The sequence below is a fragment of the Branchiostoma floridae genome, chromosome 13 (assembly GCF_000003815.2).
Source record: "Branchiostoma floridae strain S238N-H82 chromosome 13, Bfl_VNyyK, whole genome shotgun sequence".
NCBI lineage: Eukaryota > Metazoa > Chordata > Leptocardii > Amphioxiformes > Branchiostomatidae > Branchiostoma > Branchiostoma floridae.
Genome location: NC_049991.1, coordinates 15,186,662 through 15,205,492, shown reverse-complemented (window position 1 = coordinate 15,205,492; position 18,831 = coordinate 15,186,662). Strand labels below are relative to the sequence as shown.

General features: G+C 43.7%; 1 protein-coding gene across 2 annotated transcripts in view; it reads right to left on the bottom strand.

Annotated features, from left to right (window-relative positions):
* The window catches only part of LOC118429767 (voltage-dependent calcium channel gamma-3 subunit-like), a 46,096-nt gene extending 30,117 nt beyond the window's left edge, over positions 1–15,979 (bottom strand). The window contains exons 1-2 of one of the 2 annotated variants that reach the window (XM_035840398.1): positions 15,721–15,979; positions 15,220–15,574 (exon numbers count right to left, since the gene is read on the bottom strand). In XM_035840398.1, coding sequence (XP_035696291.1) covers positions 15,220–15,496 — 277 coding nt within the window. In that variant the 5' untranslated portion in view covers positions 15,497–15,574; positions 15,721–15,979. Of the gene's footprint in view, positions 1–15,219 lie in introns of both variants that reach the window. The other variant, XM_035840399.1, reaches the window with a different exon arrangement.
* Between the last annotated feature and the right edge of the window lie 2,852 nt (positions 15,980–18,831).

The following is an 18,831-nucleotide window of genomic DNA, read 5'->3' as shown; positions in this document are numbered from 1 at the left end:
AGACGACTGCAGAGAGGCCGTTCTCAGGAGGTTGGGCACCGCGGCGATACAACAACGGCACAGCTGCCTGTGCGAGATAACCGTCACGTAGGCTCCGTGTAAAATACCTCGCTCCATCATCTGCGAACAGAAGGCAAGTACGGCCACCAGGTCCCGAGCGACTTGTAAACCAAGGAGAGATTCAGGCGGGCGCTGATGGCGGTGCCGAACACACACAGATCAAAGAAAGCCCTGAAGAACCGGAGTAGCAACGATAACGAAGCTACAGAGCACTGCTAGAGCCCGTGTCTATTTGTATCACGGGCAGGCACCGCACACTCGGAGCGATGGTTAGGCCCCGACCTCTTTTAAGACGTTTTTGCCGGACTTTCTATTTTGTTCTGGCAGATATGAGATACAGCATTTGACCTAGGACTGTTGGCGCAAATGTTTCCTGATATCTCTGTACACACCTTCCTTCTATGTAAGTACGTAGTCGAATGACTGCTGGTACCTACAATATGATGTATAAAATCTGACATATGATGGTCATTGTATGTGACTTCAGCAATCTTACGTCCTTGCTTGACTAACGACCTCATGAAATGTTCAAGGTCACTAAGCGGCCATTGTTGGACACGTTTTGGCATCTGACAAGGCCATATTGATTTGATTATATGGATGACATCCTGTGGGAATAAAAAAAGCCGATGCAAGAGTGCTTGAATGAAATTTGTTAAAAAGTAAAGATGCATTCATTATGAAATTGTCAGAAAGGTTGAACAAATGACTGAACACAAAGAAAATAGTATACCAAACAACAGGTTCTTCATTTTTGTTCTTTCACATCTTCTTTGACCTTGTAATGTTCTATGACAATAGTTTAAGTTTTCCGATATTCATTTTTGCAATCCACGGCATATATTTGCTTATTTTGAAGCTGCTTTGTACTTACGGCTTAAAATTTTTGTAAATCTTGGAAACGGCCGAAAATTGATGCGCGCGCGGATGTCATCCATATAATCAAATCAACATGGCCTAAAGAGAGATATGGAAAGAAAAAAAAAGCGCTGTTCCATGAGACTCGGGTAATTTGCTATGAGACCAACTGATCGACGTGTTCCCGTTCGCTGCACATAAACTCCATTTAAGTAGAAAATGCGATTACTTTTATTTTGCATCGAGTGGAAATTAGGCTGTCACTCAAGTTGGTGCCAGTTTGGCTAGACTGGGAGGTGCGCAAAATAATGTAATCTATATTACACCTGGGATAGTCCGAGCTTGGGGGTGTACGTACTCGCTAATAGTTCCTAATGTCCTTTTTTAAACATCACATAGTGTTAAAAGTTGTCACGATTAGTCCGGTGTTAACACCCTCACACTGCTTCCTCTACTGGGCCAATCATATCGAGTATGAGTGGGTACCGGTACAGAAAATTCAGATACAGGTACGGTCCACGTCCAGAGGATCAAGTCCAGTTCCGGACCTGAACCTGGACCTAATTATCTGTGAAAACTTGTGAATGGGCGATACTGATATGAAAACAATTTCGCTACAAAGGATTCTGTTTGGTGGAGTATCCGATGTCCATTGGCGTTTCAAAATCCTATCTTCATGTAGACAACATCTGTCTCTGTTTTAGACCATGTTTGACTGTAAAACTCGGTAAAAATGACAATCAAATCTTCTCTACTTCGCTCTTCGGTTTCGTTTGTTTGCATCTCCAATAGTGATACATCACTATTCTTTCTGGAGTCTATTCAAAATGACCTTTGACCCTTTACTGACGTCACACTTCCGTTCCGGAAGTGCGACTTAGGTTTTGGGTCATTACAACTTGAGAAGGATCAGAGGACTGATCGAAAGCTTGTTGGTAAGCGCTTTATTTTGTGTACGGATATAGAGTCTAAAAAACTGTATCATTATGTTAACTACCGTCACAGATGAACTTACATTCAAGTATAAGATTAATCAATCATGCTCCAATTTATACGACATCTGTTTGAAGTAACAGAAAACGGTAACTCAGAAATGTAAGTAAGAGAGTTCAGGGGTAAGAGCGAAAATGAATTATGATTGTAAATAGTGCGCTGGCCTATTGAGTGCCTTGCCACGTAGGACGCACTATTTTACCATGAATTCTGAATATATCCATCCGCGTTCATTTGTGCATTCTCTACCTTTTGCAACTCTCTCCGCGGTCGACAGTTCACTTCCCTCATAGTCCTCTTTGCTTTCAAACCCCTGGCACGACTCCAGCGCCTGCTACAAACATTGAGTCCCATACAAGCACTTATCACGGATGTAATTTTTCTAACTTGGACGCGTTTCCGAGAACTCAAGCCCCCAAAGAGTTCCCTTCCCTGCCAAAGAAATGTCGATAGTCACCACGATCATCTGCTGACTTGTAATAGCTTGTAACGGCTCTACTATTAATGCCGATTCCCTCCTCGCGACGATCAGTCAACCGTACCAGGCGGCCACTTACTCATGTACGGACGGCCCACGCCTGACGTCCGTATGTACGCGCTTCTCCGTCTCGCTGCCAATATCGATTCTGGAGGGCTCAAGCCATATGGCCCTTTTGAGGAAAGTCGAAAGGTTTCCCCAATTATGATCTGCGCTGCCCCCTACCACTTGACTGGTATTGCTTAACAGTAATTGCAACGATGTATTAGAAAGACGTCATGTGAGGAGTTAGAATTGTGCTTGGGATCAGGGAATGGAGGGAAATATGGCACAATTGTGAGATAGCAGAGGGGCGAATTTCTGTCTGACGCTATTTCATCCCTATAAAACGCAGACGAAAAAACAGATATGTTCTGACCAAACTACCATCATAAAAACACAAATACGCTATTTCATCCCGATAAAACGCAGACGAAAAAAACAGATATGTTCTGACCAAACTACTATCAAAAACATTACATTCTATTCAAGAATACCGCATTTTTAAGGTTGGTTTATTTCTTTGTTCTTCTTTATTATATTTCCGGACAAGTCAAGTTAATAAGTTCACGAATAAAATTAGCGAATGAAATAAACCTAGAATGGCGTTGTCTAGGCACTTTTAGGAACATTTAATTGATTTTAGAAGCATTTCAAATCATACCGAAGGTACCATTTGAAGTCTTTTCACTGAAGGGCCGCTCCCAAAATGCTCTCTTTCCACATGCAGCCGCCGAGATATGCGCGGTACAAGGGCCAAGGTCTGCTGGCGACCCACCATGACATTGCTGCATTATAGCCTGTCTGTGCTTGTCATGCATTCAGGGGATCCATACAACACGGGATGGGCAGAAAGAAACTCATGCCCAGAGCAGTAAGAGGCAGCAAGTGGGATGTGGCAATTCTTTAGTCCACGAGAGAACTTTGATGATTCTCTTCAGAATAATTTCCTTCTCGAAGATGTTTTTGTAACAACTTGTTCCCCGATCCATTTAGGGCTTTCTTTCCCACATGCCGAAGATTGGAATGTATGTTGGCTCACCGAAGACCATCAATTGCTGTCTGCGGCCCTTGGGGCATAATAACTAAGTCTTGAATAGAACGACTGAGTCCCATCAAAAAGTATGTTCCAAGTCAGTAATAATCGTGGGTGTCTCTCCATTTGGCGGGTCGCCGCAATTGAAAGCGGACCGGCATTACATCTCAGTCGATGGTAATAGAGGTGACTGCGTTTCAGTGTCGTTTGTATCTCCGAAAAAGAAGATATCAGCCTTGAAGATATACAGACGTCGCATCTTACAGCTTGATCAAAGAAGGGTTGTTACGCCACATCAAACATGCAGCCGTGTCTGATGACGATTATTCTCCAGCCCACGAAACTTGGTGCCCCCGGCAGCCTCCTGGCACGTTATCTATAATGTGTCATGGGCCGTTTCCTCTCAAAACAGACTCAGCAAAATCAACGCCTCTGATATGACGCTACAAAGACCAGACCCCCTTTTTCAAAGTCAGATGTAGATGGATAGGTTAATTTTCCCATCTCTGAAGGGACCTGTCGTCTTTTGTTGCTAAGCCAGCTGCGAAGCTTCATCACTGGCAGCTTACCTGGGGGGCAACGTCTTCAGTACAGTAGCGTCAGATGTATCACTACGCGCTGCGGATCCGCACAGCGGCGTGCGGTTTGTTGTCTTTGTCTTCTCCGAGCACGTTGAAAAATCGATTTAGCCTCCTAATATGATCACAACGAAGCTCATTTACCTTCCGCGGCAGCTTGATGACACCACAATTAGGTTTGACAAAAGCCCCTGCCTAATACACCAAGACAACGTTGCGAAATGCGACAGCGGTACATTTCTTCGCTTGTCTGTGTAAATCTCTATTGATTGGAACAATTTGTATGTAGGCCACACTTATTTTCAACCCACCCAATCATGTTCTACCACACAACCTTCTGGCCTATAAGGGATGCATCTGCCACACAGGACCTTCCCATCGGCTTGAATAAGAAACTGGAAGATCCAGCTATTCTTTAAAAAAATTGGCCTCCTTTCCACTAGACGGCGTTCGCGCTACGCTCTCATGATCACTGCGACCTAAATAGGATATGCGTATCCTTCGCTTTCTCACCGGGTATATCATACAAAATGTAAAAGTGTGACCGAGAAGACAACAAAACACACAAAGTATAAAAAGATCCGTTTCTTTTCTATACAATTCGTTAAGCAATATGTCAAATTTAAGGTCGCAGAGAGAGCGCGGTGAGAGCGCGGTGAGAGCGCGGTCCTAGTGGAAAGAGGGTATAACATCCACGTCCCAGGTGAGCTTGCATACAAGGAAGAAGAATCAGGTTTTATCAATAGAAGTTGCCTTTGGACATTTGAGCAGGTAGAATTACAGCAGACAGGATGACGCCTCAGTCTGACCTGCAACATTCACTTTGTGGAGATATCGGTAGATAATTGAAAGAGCTTTACTAAATTACTGCCTCTGGACAAGGTGGATGGCCAAAAAGCAAACAATTTTCCAATAGTTCAAGGAAATGAGGATTGGGACTATTTCTTTAACAAATTGAAAACAGACATATCTTCTGGTTTTCTTTCACACTTAGTTTAAACACTATAAACACTATCGCTATCGTTGGTTGTCATATAAGTCACAAAACTTGTACTATTAGCACACAGAAGTGTAAGGATATTCTAACTATTCTCTGTGGCAAAATCAGGTAAATCAAAATCTTTGATTCACGAATGGTATGAGCAGTTAAACAGTAACATAGGCTAACAGACGATATCCAAAGTGTCTTTGACATCAAGCCGACAAGGTGAGTGACAAAAATTGTCTACCCCTTTTTCAGATTTGCGGTACCTATATCAACAGCAGTACTTCGTACATGGGCCAGGACCCTAAATTTCGGTACCCTCTGGGATGGCAAATTCTCCTTGTTTTTTTTTAATAGTAGAATGCCTGTGGTATATATGCACAATCAACTTAGTATTTAGATTATTTAGCTGTACTTAGACCACACTCAATCATTTCATATATTTGATTTTTGTTCACTTGCCATGGGCATGAATTTGCAATAAAACATTATCATTGTATTTTGATGTGATCAAGGAAAATCAACAGAGCTGGTGACATTCTATATAATTCAATCAAATGATATTCTATTCCAATTTCTAATTGTAAAGTATCACAGTTAAAATGGCGCTAATTTTCCTCAGCATCGTACTTACCTCCCCAGGGCGCAGAGGTGTTATAGCCTACAGATCGATAGGTCTTCTCCATAAACTAGTCTGATCTCTAGTCTCCGGAGGGTTCTTTAAAAGGCGCGCGGGTATTTGTCAGCCCCTGCCGAAGCCTCGTTGGGAATGACTCGACAATCCCGAACCCATGGTGTGTAACGAATATCGTCCTTGCTAACCTGATAGATGATAATTGTGTGTGAGTTGCGCCTTCGGTTCAAGATCAATGCCAGGAGCGAGGCGAGAGTTCTCACTCAGGAGTATCAAGTTGCCGCAATCCATCTTCTGTTGTTGAGGTTATTTTTGGGTACCGTTGGCTGCAGGCTTGTATAGTTCCGTTCCACCGGACTGCGATTGCGCTGCGGCCTTGCGGCGACCTAAATTAGATTTATGTAAAGGTCGTATCTCACTGTACTTGGGGCACGGGTGCGGTACAGTGGGGTTTGAAAGATTGCTCAACGAATTTCAGAGATAAGGAACGAATTTTTGTGTATTTTGTTGTTTTCTAAGCCACACTTTTACGTATTACGCAATATTTAAATTATAAAACAAACCGGCGAAAATAACACAACGGTGCCACAGTGAACGAACCCCGCAGTGACGCACCGGTGCCCCAAGTGCAGTGAGATACCATCTTAAGCCCTAACTGGAATATAATGCAAAATGGGGGAAAAATGACTGGAAAGAGAACAAAATACAAAGTGTAAAAAGATATTAACTTTTTTATCTATGAAATTCGTTGAGAGCTCTGTCAAACCGCTCGGTCGCAGATTAGTCACAGCGAAGTCACCGCCCTAGTGGAACGGGGCTATCAGTCGAAACTGAATCCTGTCCTTACCAAGGATATGTTCTTGTCCCGCATGCTTCATTTGCAACATGTAGCGATAAAGCGCCTTAAACCAGTCAGGGGTACAAAGCAAAATCTAGATGGCTCTGTCAGTCATCCGCACAGCATAGGCCCATTTCCAAGCATTGTAGATACCACTACAAAATATTCCTGAGCAAAACTTTATTTTCCTTCAAAATTGGGCCCCTTTTTTCATGGCCGGCATTACGGTTTATGTCCTTCAACCTTTACTGATCTTCATAATCATCATAAGCAATAAAGATGATAGTTAACATAGCACCATAAAGTAGGCGAATTAGAGGTGCTCGTTAAGATAGGCATGTATAAAACTGAGACGTTATTGGTGTGCTAGTGGGACAGATATGGGTACCATCACTGTACGTGATGTGGGGGTGGTTAGTTTACGAGCACCTACTGACGGCTTAAGGCCAGACATGGCTCCATATAAAGTATCTTCCACCCTCCCGGGCTGTTATTTATTGTCATACTGAAGGATGTTTCTCAAAAGATGTGCTCCTACTGTTATCCTTCAGGTGCGTACGTTTGGTGGGCGAAGATGGCGGTTCTTCTGACGTACCAAATAGAGGCTTTGCTACGCTGTAAAGACTTCGGGTATTGAGGGTCATTCTTTGCCAGTGCAATGATACATATTTGCAATTCGGGCAAGTGCCTGTCTTTCCATTGAATTTGTGGCTTTACGTAGTACGAAAAAATCATATTCAAGCTGCAGTTAGAAAATGTATCGCAGTTTTACTCGTCACAGATGCCGCAGGATCAGTTCCCCTGTAATAGGATACTCAATGTCAACTTGAGGGATTTGAGTAATTTGTTATTTGCGAATTGTGCCTTAGATCGAGACGGAAAAATGAGACAGCAATGGTCTCCACGCTTAGAACAGAAGACAATAGAAACTGGAAAGTCTGGATAACAAACACACATGTCGGAAGCTTCTTAAATGCCGAAATGGTTGATTCGACAAATCCAGGCGCACGGCAACTTGAAATTGTGCCGGCGGTGAAGCTGTACTCACCACGTTTCTAATTAAATCCCTACTTGATCATTCATCTCTGCTAGACAACCTGTTAATGAAACGTAACTTTAGTCTCCTGGAACGCATCGTACCGAGTAATGCACCATCTATCTCTCAAATGGCTTTCACAACACCAGCATATGATAGAGGAAAATACGGTTTGAGAATCTCGATTTTCTTCGAGCTATCAGTATACATAATTCATCGTGCCATCTGGTGAACTTGACTTCTCAGTACTTCTGTATGATTATTTTCCATCATCTTTATGCATATTCTATTTTCCCATTTCATAGAATGACTAATAAAAGGGGAGAGCAGATGCATAGTTGTATATCTGCCAAGTAGTCCATATTCTGCGCATCTGTAGGCATGCAGCCATAGCTCCATGGGAATTGGAGTTGTAGTCGATATTGTGTACCTTGATCTGTGCCAGCTTTGTCAGTATAAGTCACACTATTCTGCACACTCATCTCCAAGTTACTACACTGATCACGTCTGCTTTTTCTTTTTACTTTTGTCCCATTTCACTTTACATTTGTAACGGCTGCTATACTTTGTACGTTTATGATGAGAAACAAAGCCTCGCTATGTCTATGTCATCCACCCATGTGGAAATGGACCGTTTTTGACAAACCCATTTCATTAGACAGCGATCGCACTGCGATCTCGCTCGATCTAAATTGTATTTATGTAACAATTTACATGACAAGTATATCATGCAAAATATGAATATATGACTTAAAGGCAAAAAAGACACAGAAAGCAAAAGGATACGTTTTCGTCTACGATCTTCGTTGAGTTATCTGCCAAATTTTAGGTTGCCACCCCAGTAGAATGGGGTATACTTGTCGTCGGATTGCGCTATCGTAAGGTCCTATGGCTTTGACTTTGTTTGTTTATTGACTGCCTGAATGCAGGTTTTATGTGTGAATATTACTCACTTCTCAGACCTCAAGCAAAGTAAGTAGGCTGATGTGGAGTTGGGTAAAATCGTTGCCGCTTCTCGGACACTACTTCAACGATTTTCTTCGTTCTGTGTAAGGCTGATTGTTTGATTTGACAATGGGCTTTAAACTTTCAATTACGGAACGAAATCCAATAAGGGGGAAGACGCGTCTGGCAGACCAGATGGTATTAACGCGTTTAGAACTGCGCGTGATAGTGTTGTACGGCTGCCGACAATTTCGCGGTTCATACAACGTTCCGTGGAGATACCCGCCTTCTGAATTGACATTCCGATCTGGATAGGTTAAAGGGCCGTCACACTGCAACCGAATTAGCAGGAATCAAGCAGAACCAGCAGTATTTGCAAAATTCGTGCCACAATCGGGGCCACTCGGGTGGGAATTCCAAATGGACCTTATGTTCCCTTCACACGAGAAGGAATGAGCCTTCACACGAGAAGGAATTTCTATTCCTGGGAATTCGTAGTGTATTCTAGAAATTCTCACTGCATTTCAAATATTTTTATGGCCACATTCTGGTAGGATTCCAAGTGGCTTGCCGTTTCGGTTCTCCATCGAATGAGATAAGAATGTTTCGAATAATGTTGGAATGCCACAGAATGCGGTCAGACTGCAGTTAGAATAGTTAAAATATACTTAGAATACACTTTGAATGCCATTCGATATTTCCTCACTTCAAATGCACCTCGACAGTTTTTAGCACGTCAAAAACTTTCGGGCCAGCCAAAAGAACGGGCACAAATAGCTGGAATGCAGTGAGAATTTCTGGAACACACTACAAATTGCCAGGAATTGCCAAGAATTTTCATTCCGACGACATTCCGGCTCATTCTTGCTCTCGTGAGAAGGGGCCTTTAAAGCTCGACGAGGCGGTCACAGGGGGATCCGTACCCCGCCACGAGAAAGGGGACGCAGAAATCCGAAAGCAATAAACCAGAAAAAGATTGCAGGGTCGTGTCCACAGTAAATCAAAACCGGCTAACGGAAACACCACGTGTAATTAAATTAATCATGGCGGACATGTAAGGTAGTTAACCTTTGTGAAGGGAGATTGACTGTGTCCTGGTAGCTTCAACAGGTAGAGCGGAGGGACCTAATCTGTTCACGGAGACTGTATGCGTGGCTGCACTTAGCCGTAATTGGGCTCAAGGAGCTTTCGATTCGCGCGAGTCCTTTGGGAAATGAATAAAGATCCCAAAATGCAGAGGGTGATAAAGGGTATTTATGTTTTGTGAACCAACAGCCAACCGGTCACCCCTCTCGGATAGCCAAGTCCCGGGACGTTTGCGCCGCTCTTTGTCCGTGTGCGGGCGGGTGGATTGGAGGGGAAATCTCGATGTTTCCCACGTAAATATGCAGGCGTGATGAGCTCTGCGTTATCAGGCCTGCGCAGCGGGTTACCTGAGTTGTCGTCTCGCCTGCGAGTCTTTGCATACCTCCAGACGTCCTCTCTGCCCTTCGGCGTTTCCTTCCTCCGTTCTGCTGAGTTCTGCTTATCTTCCGTGTATCCAGAGCCTCTGTGTAACACGCCGTGATCACATGTACATACCGCATATTTCGCTTCCCCATTTGTATCGTACTTAACCTATAGCTCCTTAAAATCTTCCAACCACTTGTTAGGCATCCACATTTAAAGAGTGGGCGGAATAAGAAGCCACGACATCCAAAGTCTGAAATACACATGCCTGGAATTTGTCTGTTTTTGCAGATCTGTTGAGGGTGCAACTTAGGACGTCAAAATGATGTATGTTGTCATCAATGCCAATCTTGTAGTTCTTGGAAAATGATCGTTCACCATTATCCATCCGTATGTCTCTCTTACACCAAGATAATTGGAATATATTTTCAACTCCATTCCAGAGATTGATATTAGATAGAGCGGTGCATTTTCCCAATACAATTCTCAGAATCCTGTGATGATGTGTTTGTAATTTTCCTGATACGAGGAGGCCAATGATAGTACCAAGGGACACTTTAAGAAAACATGCCATATATCTACAGTAATTGTATCGGTAAAGGAAAACCAAAATAAGGCGCGTATTGATTTGGGCACTATTTCAAAGAAAATAATTCCTTAATTCCCGGGAAAAAGTGTCACGAATCGGAAAGTCGCTGAGGGAGCGATAGGGAAAGGATGACAGCCTATGAAAATTTCGATTTTACTACCCTTTACCTGATTTGCAGTGCTGAGTGTCCCCCAGAAACGCTCAAAGAAATATATCATTGGTAAGTCTGCTCTTTAAAGTGCAAATATAAAGGCCATATCAGTAACTTATTCTTACGTCGATGAAGGTTAGACATCCAGGTAATAAGCTACGCCAAAAGCAGTTTCTAAAGCAACTTGATATGATTTTGGAAACGGTCAGACGTTTAATCTAGCATCCACTAGTTTTCGTCAGTGACACTGAAGAGATCTTGTTGGAGAGGGTTTTTATATCCTAGCTGTGAATTGATATGTAGAAGAGATCTAGTTGAAGATAACTTATTCTGTTTGTTCTATTAATGGTTCGAGCATTTGGCACCTCTGTATATTCAAAAGCAACCATTTTGCCCAACCAAGTTGTGGATCTGCAAATTTATGTCTTCACTGTCAGATAGTGTAGCCTGGACAAAGTCGAGATCGCAAAGCTGTATCAACCACCGCACGCTGACATACAGGAGCCTATAAATGTGCGAGTCGTCAGTTCTAACTTTTTACCTCGTCGAAATGGAACTTCAGAAATAGAACATCTAAATCCGCGCACAGCAGTCAGTGAGATACGGCCGCTCGACATATTGTTTGAATATCTGTGACGCACACGTTAATATTCCCGGAGACAGGAGTCAATGCCACAGACGAAAGAGAACAGCGGTGCGGCAATAGTGTTATACAGCAGGGATTTGTAATGCTGCCGTCGCAAACGATAATGGTTTCCTTCGGGGTAGCCAACATGGCTGATGTCGCTGCTGGAAGACATAAAGCAGAGAGGATACATCAAACTGATGGGGTACATTCATCATCCCAATGGCTCTAATGAACGCGCCAAATCCACAGGGAGCCTGCAAAATGCCATCGGATCGTTCCCACGGTTGACAAAGAGTGTGAATTCATTCTTTACTGTTGCGAGTCACTCAACGCACTGCCGCGCATATTGTAACATGGTCGAGCCGCCAGCCTTGCTAACAGCTATGCGTGGACTCGACCTTTACTTAACTCATTTAAAGTCTGATCATGTCTTCATGCCTTAGATACACACAAGAGGTCTATATGATGTTTTATTAAGGCGATGTTATAACCTCGTCTGGTGGCAGGGAAGGGAGGCTTTTGACTCGCGATTGATATCCAATTTGGATGCAAGATGGCGGGGGCAGACTTAAAAGCTATCAATGTTTTTAATTGCCTCTTTTATCGACAACAGCATTTTCGTCAGTTTGGATATTTGTTGCTTATAAATCGCCGCCAGTCAGGCAGAGCAAGGCCATACATTTTAAGGAACATTTACATTATTACTCATATTTTCATTTTGCCAATTGTCATATTTTTGATATTCGCTAAAAATGTATTTGCTAACCAACGCGCTCAGTGAATCTTATTTATTCAATTCCTACATGCCAAGATAAGCTCACAGCTTGTTCCTGCAGCTTGTAAGGTTGGTTTCCAAGACGGCCCAGTATGAACAGAAAATAAGACATGTTACAGTCAGTCTGGCGGAGACAACCGTGCACGACATTCAGTGAAACAAATGAAATATGATTATCAATTTAAGTCAAAACAACATCGGTGTCCATAACTCAAGGTCTTAATTGTTCCAATGTCATATATAGTTAACGTTAGATATTTGAAAAAAAGTTACATTTACTTCTTTGTCAAGATTGAATCACCTATGGCTATGCCCCAATTTGTGGCCAACGATCATGATGTCTTTGTCGCTGAAGAGGTTCATTCTCCGTGACCAAGATGTGCTGCTGTCAGACATCGAAAATTTGGAGGTACGTACTCTACCTTAAAAACAGTCACTGCTGGAAGAAAACCGATAGTAACTGATTTCTTTGTAATTATCAACACTTGTCTTCACTCCGACCATCACCACAGTGTTTCTGTACCCTCACCAGCGTGGCTACAAGCATTAGCCAGCTTTCATCAGGAAGCTCATTTACTATTACAAGACGGATACCGTGCGGGCTGCGTCATTTAGATAAACGCGGCATCAAATTACGAGTGAAGTGGTCTCTTGAAGGATGAAGATAAGGAAATGTATGGTACCCGCGTGTCCCCCGACCCATCCTGCAGGTCTGCACAGGCTAATGCAACACATACATCACTAGAATCGGCGTTTTAAACTCCATCCATTTGCTTGTTAACACTCCAGGGGAGGTTAATGTTGGTTTTATGAGCTTTGGGAAGGAGCAGCAGATTTCCAATTTTGTGAGAGAGATCAGAAGGATTATTTCTCCGGATCTGAGTCGATGACACAGATGGCTACACCCCCGACTTGCCGACCTGAGAACGTCCACCTGTCCCCTTAATCGTACCATCGGCAGTCCGGTAGGACATAGCCACTTGTGAAGTCACAGAACAAACGGTTTAAATAGCGTCAGGTAGTCCGAGTAGATCTGTTACAGTGCTCAGCAATCAATCGGCTGTCATCTTTTACATGGACGCATCCATCTCCTAAGAATGGACGCATAGACTCCCGGCGTGATCGGGTGACAGGTCGATAGAGATCATTAAATCGCGGTCAGCGTCCCACATACTGGACAAACAAATTATCACGGACAGTTTGATAAGCATTAGCTACCCGATCACAATGTGGTCGGAATTTCAAAGTGGTGGACATTTCTTTAAGAGTGGTTGGGATGTCAGAGTGATTGAGATGTTAAAACAATGCACTGCAGTGATTCAAATCGTCGACGGTGCCTTTGCTTTGGACAACATACCGTAGCGGACATACCGTAGCTTGCTAGTTTTTACATTACCTTCGCGAAAACAGCTTCCACTTACTAAGTGGAGTCGATATGCCTTTTGAAAGTTTAATACAGACTGAAGTCATATTGCATACCTGTGCTCTAGGTATACACATCGTGTGCTCGAACCCCTACGGATAAAACCTTCCTAAATGTATCACCTATACATGTAAACCTCCGGGCATCCCCTCCCCCCTGCAGAATCCAGGGATTGGCATTCTAAGTACGAAATGTTAACGACGGCCTATTATCTCCCATGAAATTACTCCTCTGATTGACGTTGGCAGTGATATTCATGCGTCCCTAAATATGGCCAGGTACTCTCGACGTTTGGAACGATGTTTGATGGCGTATGGCGCCGTCTTCAGCTCTCAGTAGTAAAACTAGACATGCCCTCACAGGACATGAACCCAGAGATTATACTGCTGATAGATGTATTTTACTGGCGATGCGTTATAGATCACTTGCTGGTAGTATTGTATCTTGTTAAAAGCTGGGAACACTGAGGTCGCTTGGAAGATTTTGATAGCTGGGGAAATCATACAGGGATTTTTGTCGATCTAATAGATGATCCTGTGCACAGGCTGTCACTTCAGGGCTCCCTCTGAAGCCATCTATTGCCGCGGATTTCCGACGCAGCCCATCGCTCATCGCGTCCCGACGCCCGCGCGGGAGGCTCTTTTATGAAATGAAAACTGGTCATTAAAGTGGTCGCACCTGATGCGTGTTTACCGGAACAGATCAGCCGGATCCCGCGGAAGGATCGCCCGCTGAGCTCCGACAGGATGTTCGGATATACGCGGCGATGGAAGCAAATATCTATGGAAGCCGATTGATTGTTATGGCACCTCTTATAGCGCCTCAGGACTTTGCCTCATCAAAAGCTATGAGGCGGAGACTAGCCACGGAAGCGTTTCTAATATGCACTCTGCTATATTTGCCTTTCATGATTCGGAGATATTGTTCATTCATCATCAAGATGAGAAGGTAGGGAGTGTCTTTCCACCCAAGACTTCTACCTTAACCGGACACAGCGACCAACGGTGGCGTGCAGATAAAGCTCTCGCGCATCGGAGGAAATTGGATAGCATTCACCGGAAAGAAAAATCGCTGGAGACGGTTGATTTTCTGCCAAACTGTTTTAACGAAGCTAACATTTTGCTGTAATGGCTGAGATGATTTCTGAGGGGATTATGCTGCCTTGCAGCTGGGCATGTTTCCGCCGGAAATTACATGGCTGTTGTATCGTAGCTGTCCACTGGATCCATTTCTCTAAAATTTCTTTTTGAAATGGGCAATAAAAGAGTAGAAGGAAAAAGAGGAATTCTTTATGCTCTTCACCCTGTCTCCTGAAGAGATTCGCTTCTTTGTATGTAAAGAAATGTTGGGCACTGCGCAGGCGTAATGGCGACCCGAAAGCTTTGACCCTTTAAAGCATGTTTCCTTTGAGGAGTTCATTATAATGACGGGAAAGTGTGAAGGAAATACAGATGACCGGCCGAAGTGCCGGCGTTCACACCCTTTTTAGATCTGAACACATGCTGATAGAAACGAAATGACTGTGTATGTATATCTCCAGCAAATCGTTTGATAACCTACATATGTTTTCCCACTTTGCTTGTAGAAAATAAGAAATACATATTGATGCATTGAATCTCGATTTTAAATATGTAGCTGAGCAACAGAGATACCTACAACCCAACCTGACCAGACAATTACCACCTGTGATAGTTCTATCTAAGGTGTACCGTGAGGTTTCTCACCTTGTCTCCTGATACATTCATTCCACAGCCCGGAGTTGGCAGCCAGCTTGACGGTTCCATTTGGCCTGGGTGTAAACATGGCCTCCTGTGAGAAGAGCCAGAAGTCCGTGCCCATGGCGATAGCCAGCAGCGCGAAGGACGCGGTAGAACAGACGGTGGTGACAAGCATCAGTGGTCGCTTGCCGCATTGGGCCATCCTGAAGATACGAACCAAACTTCCCCACCTTCCCACTCCGATGCCTCGCCCCGATTTAATGGCTTGATCCCGTTGGTACATTCAATCTTGTAGCTTCTTGTATCTCGTTCATTAAGGCGAGCGAAATCTACATATCTACGAACCGCCGCTGCACATCTCCTGGAACGGCAAAGCGCACAAGGTTGGCAATCCGCGTCTGGGGGTAGTCTAATCTAAACTCAGCGAGCGGAAACTGCAGTGCACTTCAAGCAACCGACGCACGCCCGTTCGCCCCTGCCCCTACCCGAGTGTACTTCTGTACTCACGGCCTTGCTGCAGAATCCATCCTATGATCACCCTCCCCAGACACAGACCGTCTTCAGCACCCAGCACAAGCATCGCTCTTCCCGGTCAGACATCCCCTCCTCAACAGGCTTTCACTGTTGCTCGGGAGAAAAATTAATTTCTAGTCGCAGCAACCGCTGCGCTTTTCCCCCGTTCGTGGGCGGGAGTATAAATGAAGAAGGTTCGACAAAGCCTTTGCCTATCCACACACCTTGTGTGCAGTGACGCTGTGCCTGCCACACCAACGGGCGCGCTTGTCTCGGCACAGCCGAATACAAAATCAGCAGCCGCCGCGCAGAGCGGCGTCACCACGTGATCCACTCGCCAGGTTGTATAAAGCTCCTCAGAGTAGGTGCTCCATGAGTAGGAGGGGAGGGAGCCTGATTAGAGGCCTTTGAACTGTGCACCCCGGCGGACTCTCCCGCTAGATTGCCATCTTATATCTTCCTCAGGTACCTATTTTACCGTGTCCCGCGGTGACCCATAATTTATATTCCTTATGAATCTAGACAAGCCTTTACTTATAAAGCATATCTGTTCTTACATTTTCAATATCACAAAGAAACGAGAAGAAGCCGAATGTACGCAGTAGAATACGATCCTTGAGTAGTGTAGATTCATTGTATCATTATATCATGTTGTATCATTTGTTGTGACCTGTACTAAACCCAGTGGGTATGAATGTACAATAAAGGTCTTCATTCATTCATTCATTCATTAACGAGCCCATGCGATTTTCCTCCGGCAGACTTACATGTGCGACCTTTTTGCCATTGACACCCGGCGACAAGAAGCATCGCTGTCTTTTCTGATTTCTTCTTACCAAGTGCAACAGTCCGACCTCCCATACACACATAGAGGGTCCGATCGTTTTTGTAGAGAATATGAATGTGTCATCTAGTATGGGTTGGAAGATGCCGTGTCTGGTGCATCTTCATTATGGTATTATTTATTCGGTAGCAACAGCGCTCTGTAATGTAAATGTATTTTTATGCGGCAATCACAGCAGTCCTGATGGATCCTTAATGGTGATTACAAAAGATTATAGATTTCGCCTCGCCTAAAAGATTATGCGCTTTCACGGTCTTTGAAAACGAGGAATGGTTAATGAACACCGGTCACGATGGCAAAGATGATTAGGTCTTTACTATGAAATGAAGAATCATGTGGCACTATTTTTCTTTGCTCAGAAATACCATTTTTACTTGGATACATTGAGAGTTACATTCAACTGTGCAATGAACAACAAATGAGACATTGATAACCCTATGTCTATTCGATTGAACGATCAAACGACACAAGAACCTCATAACTGAGATCATCTGCCCGGTAATTTCACTAGTTTGCACCATTATTGATAATTAAACTTTTTGGATCGAACGTAACTAAATTTTATTTTCAGCAGTTCTGTTTATGTAACTTCTACATATATCTACAGGTGCCGGAGTTCACCGCTTCATATTCCTGACACAAAGACTGTAACTAAGAGTTACAGACGGAACCTGGTAGGTAAAACTAACGCCTACATTAAGTGTAGAAATCAACTGCTAATTACGATGCACATTAAGTAGACAGCCACTTTCCTTTTCGATTTTCATATAAGGTCCAATTGAAGCGTTAACGTTTATTGCAAATTCTTGCCCTAATTGCATGAAACATAGAAGATACAAACAGTGTAAAAAAACTGTATCAAAAGTGTCTACTCTAGTCTAAAGCTAGTAAAAAGCTAACTCTAGATCCTAGGTTATTGGGTTCGACTCTTTTAATGAACCTGCGGACATCAAAGGAAGATGCCGGCATGCTCATCGTCATTCAGTACGGATAGCTGGGACTCAACAGCTCCGGCCAGGAAGTGCCGCAGCAGATGGACAGTAATGTCACGAAAGAAAAGCCTCTTACCTCTAAAAACCCAGTCCAAAAATGTCAAGGTGGTTCTGCGTACGTCATCGACCCCATAAAGCTGAACAAATACGTCCTGCTGCATGAGTCAAGGTGGTTGATAAATCCGGGTGTCTGCAACTGTATATCTAAAAGCAATTTGCAGACGAGGGTATCTTCCAACTTAGATCCAAAGCTACTTTATTTGCACCAAACTTTGATGCGAAAATGTGGTTTCACAATGAAAAGTCGATATCCGCAGATGGAAATAGCGCATTTGCCGTCCTCTGTAAGCAATTTGACAGATCAATAGGAGAAAAGTGGTTTGTGCCGCTGAAGAAGATTTAAACCATCTAAACCCTATAGTATTGGGAAAACAACCAACTCAAAAGTTAAGTTGTCTAATCCAGCAGTTAGAAAAAAGCATTCCGACTAGTCCTTATTCACTCCAGGCCATGTCTCTTCAGACCACAAACTACATCTCCATCATCTGAATATTCTTCCACTCATTGGGCCGGATCTGCAGATGCGGATGAACAAGGTGCCTCACATCAGATGACCTCTACCGGTAACATGATGGGCTTCTGTTTAAGCCGACGGCTTCGACCTTCTGGGTCGATCTTAAATATTCTCTTTCATATGGTTACAAAAAATGGCCGTGCACTCGGGAAGTGCTTCGCCCGCGGCAAGGACAGCGAGGTTGTCCTACAAACTACTTACTCACCTACCAGGGGCGAATTGAAAATCAAAGAGTTGTAGTCATGACTTTCGACAAGATATGCACAGAAAGTACAGGTGGCATCGATGTCGGCAGAGTTCGAGTAGGCAGCGGTGAAAAGGTTAGGGTGAATGTCAGAGCGGCTCGATCGGAATGGGGAATTCTTCCTGAAATTGGGTTTTAATTGGAGCTTAGCTTTGTCTGAAGAGATGGTCGTAGTCGGATCGATCCCGCTGTGATCCGGGGTCTGATTGGGTTCAGCACGTCCCGCGGATAACATGGACATGGTTTTTAAGCTACATATAATTACATCCGGGCGATGAGAAAAGAAAAAGTCAAACATCAAACGCATTTTCAGAAGCATCCACACAACAAATTCTTTGGTTTTACCGTGGCCGGATGACATGTAAATTACAACTTGCTAGTAAGATCGCTGCTACATTATTATAATTACTTCAGGACGATGATACAATAAAAAAAAAATTCAAGCATCAAA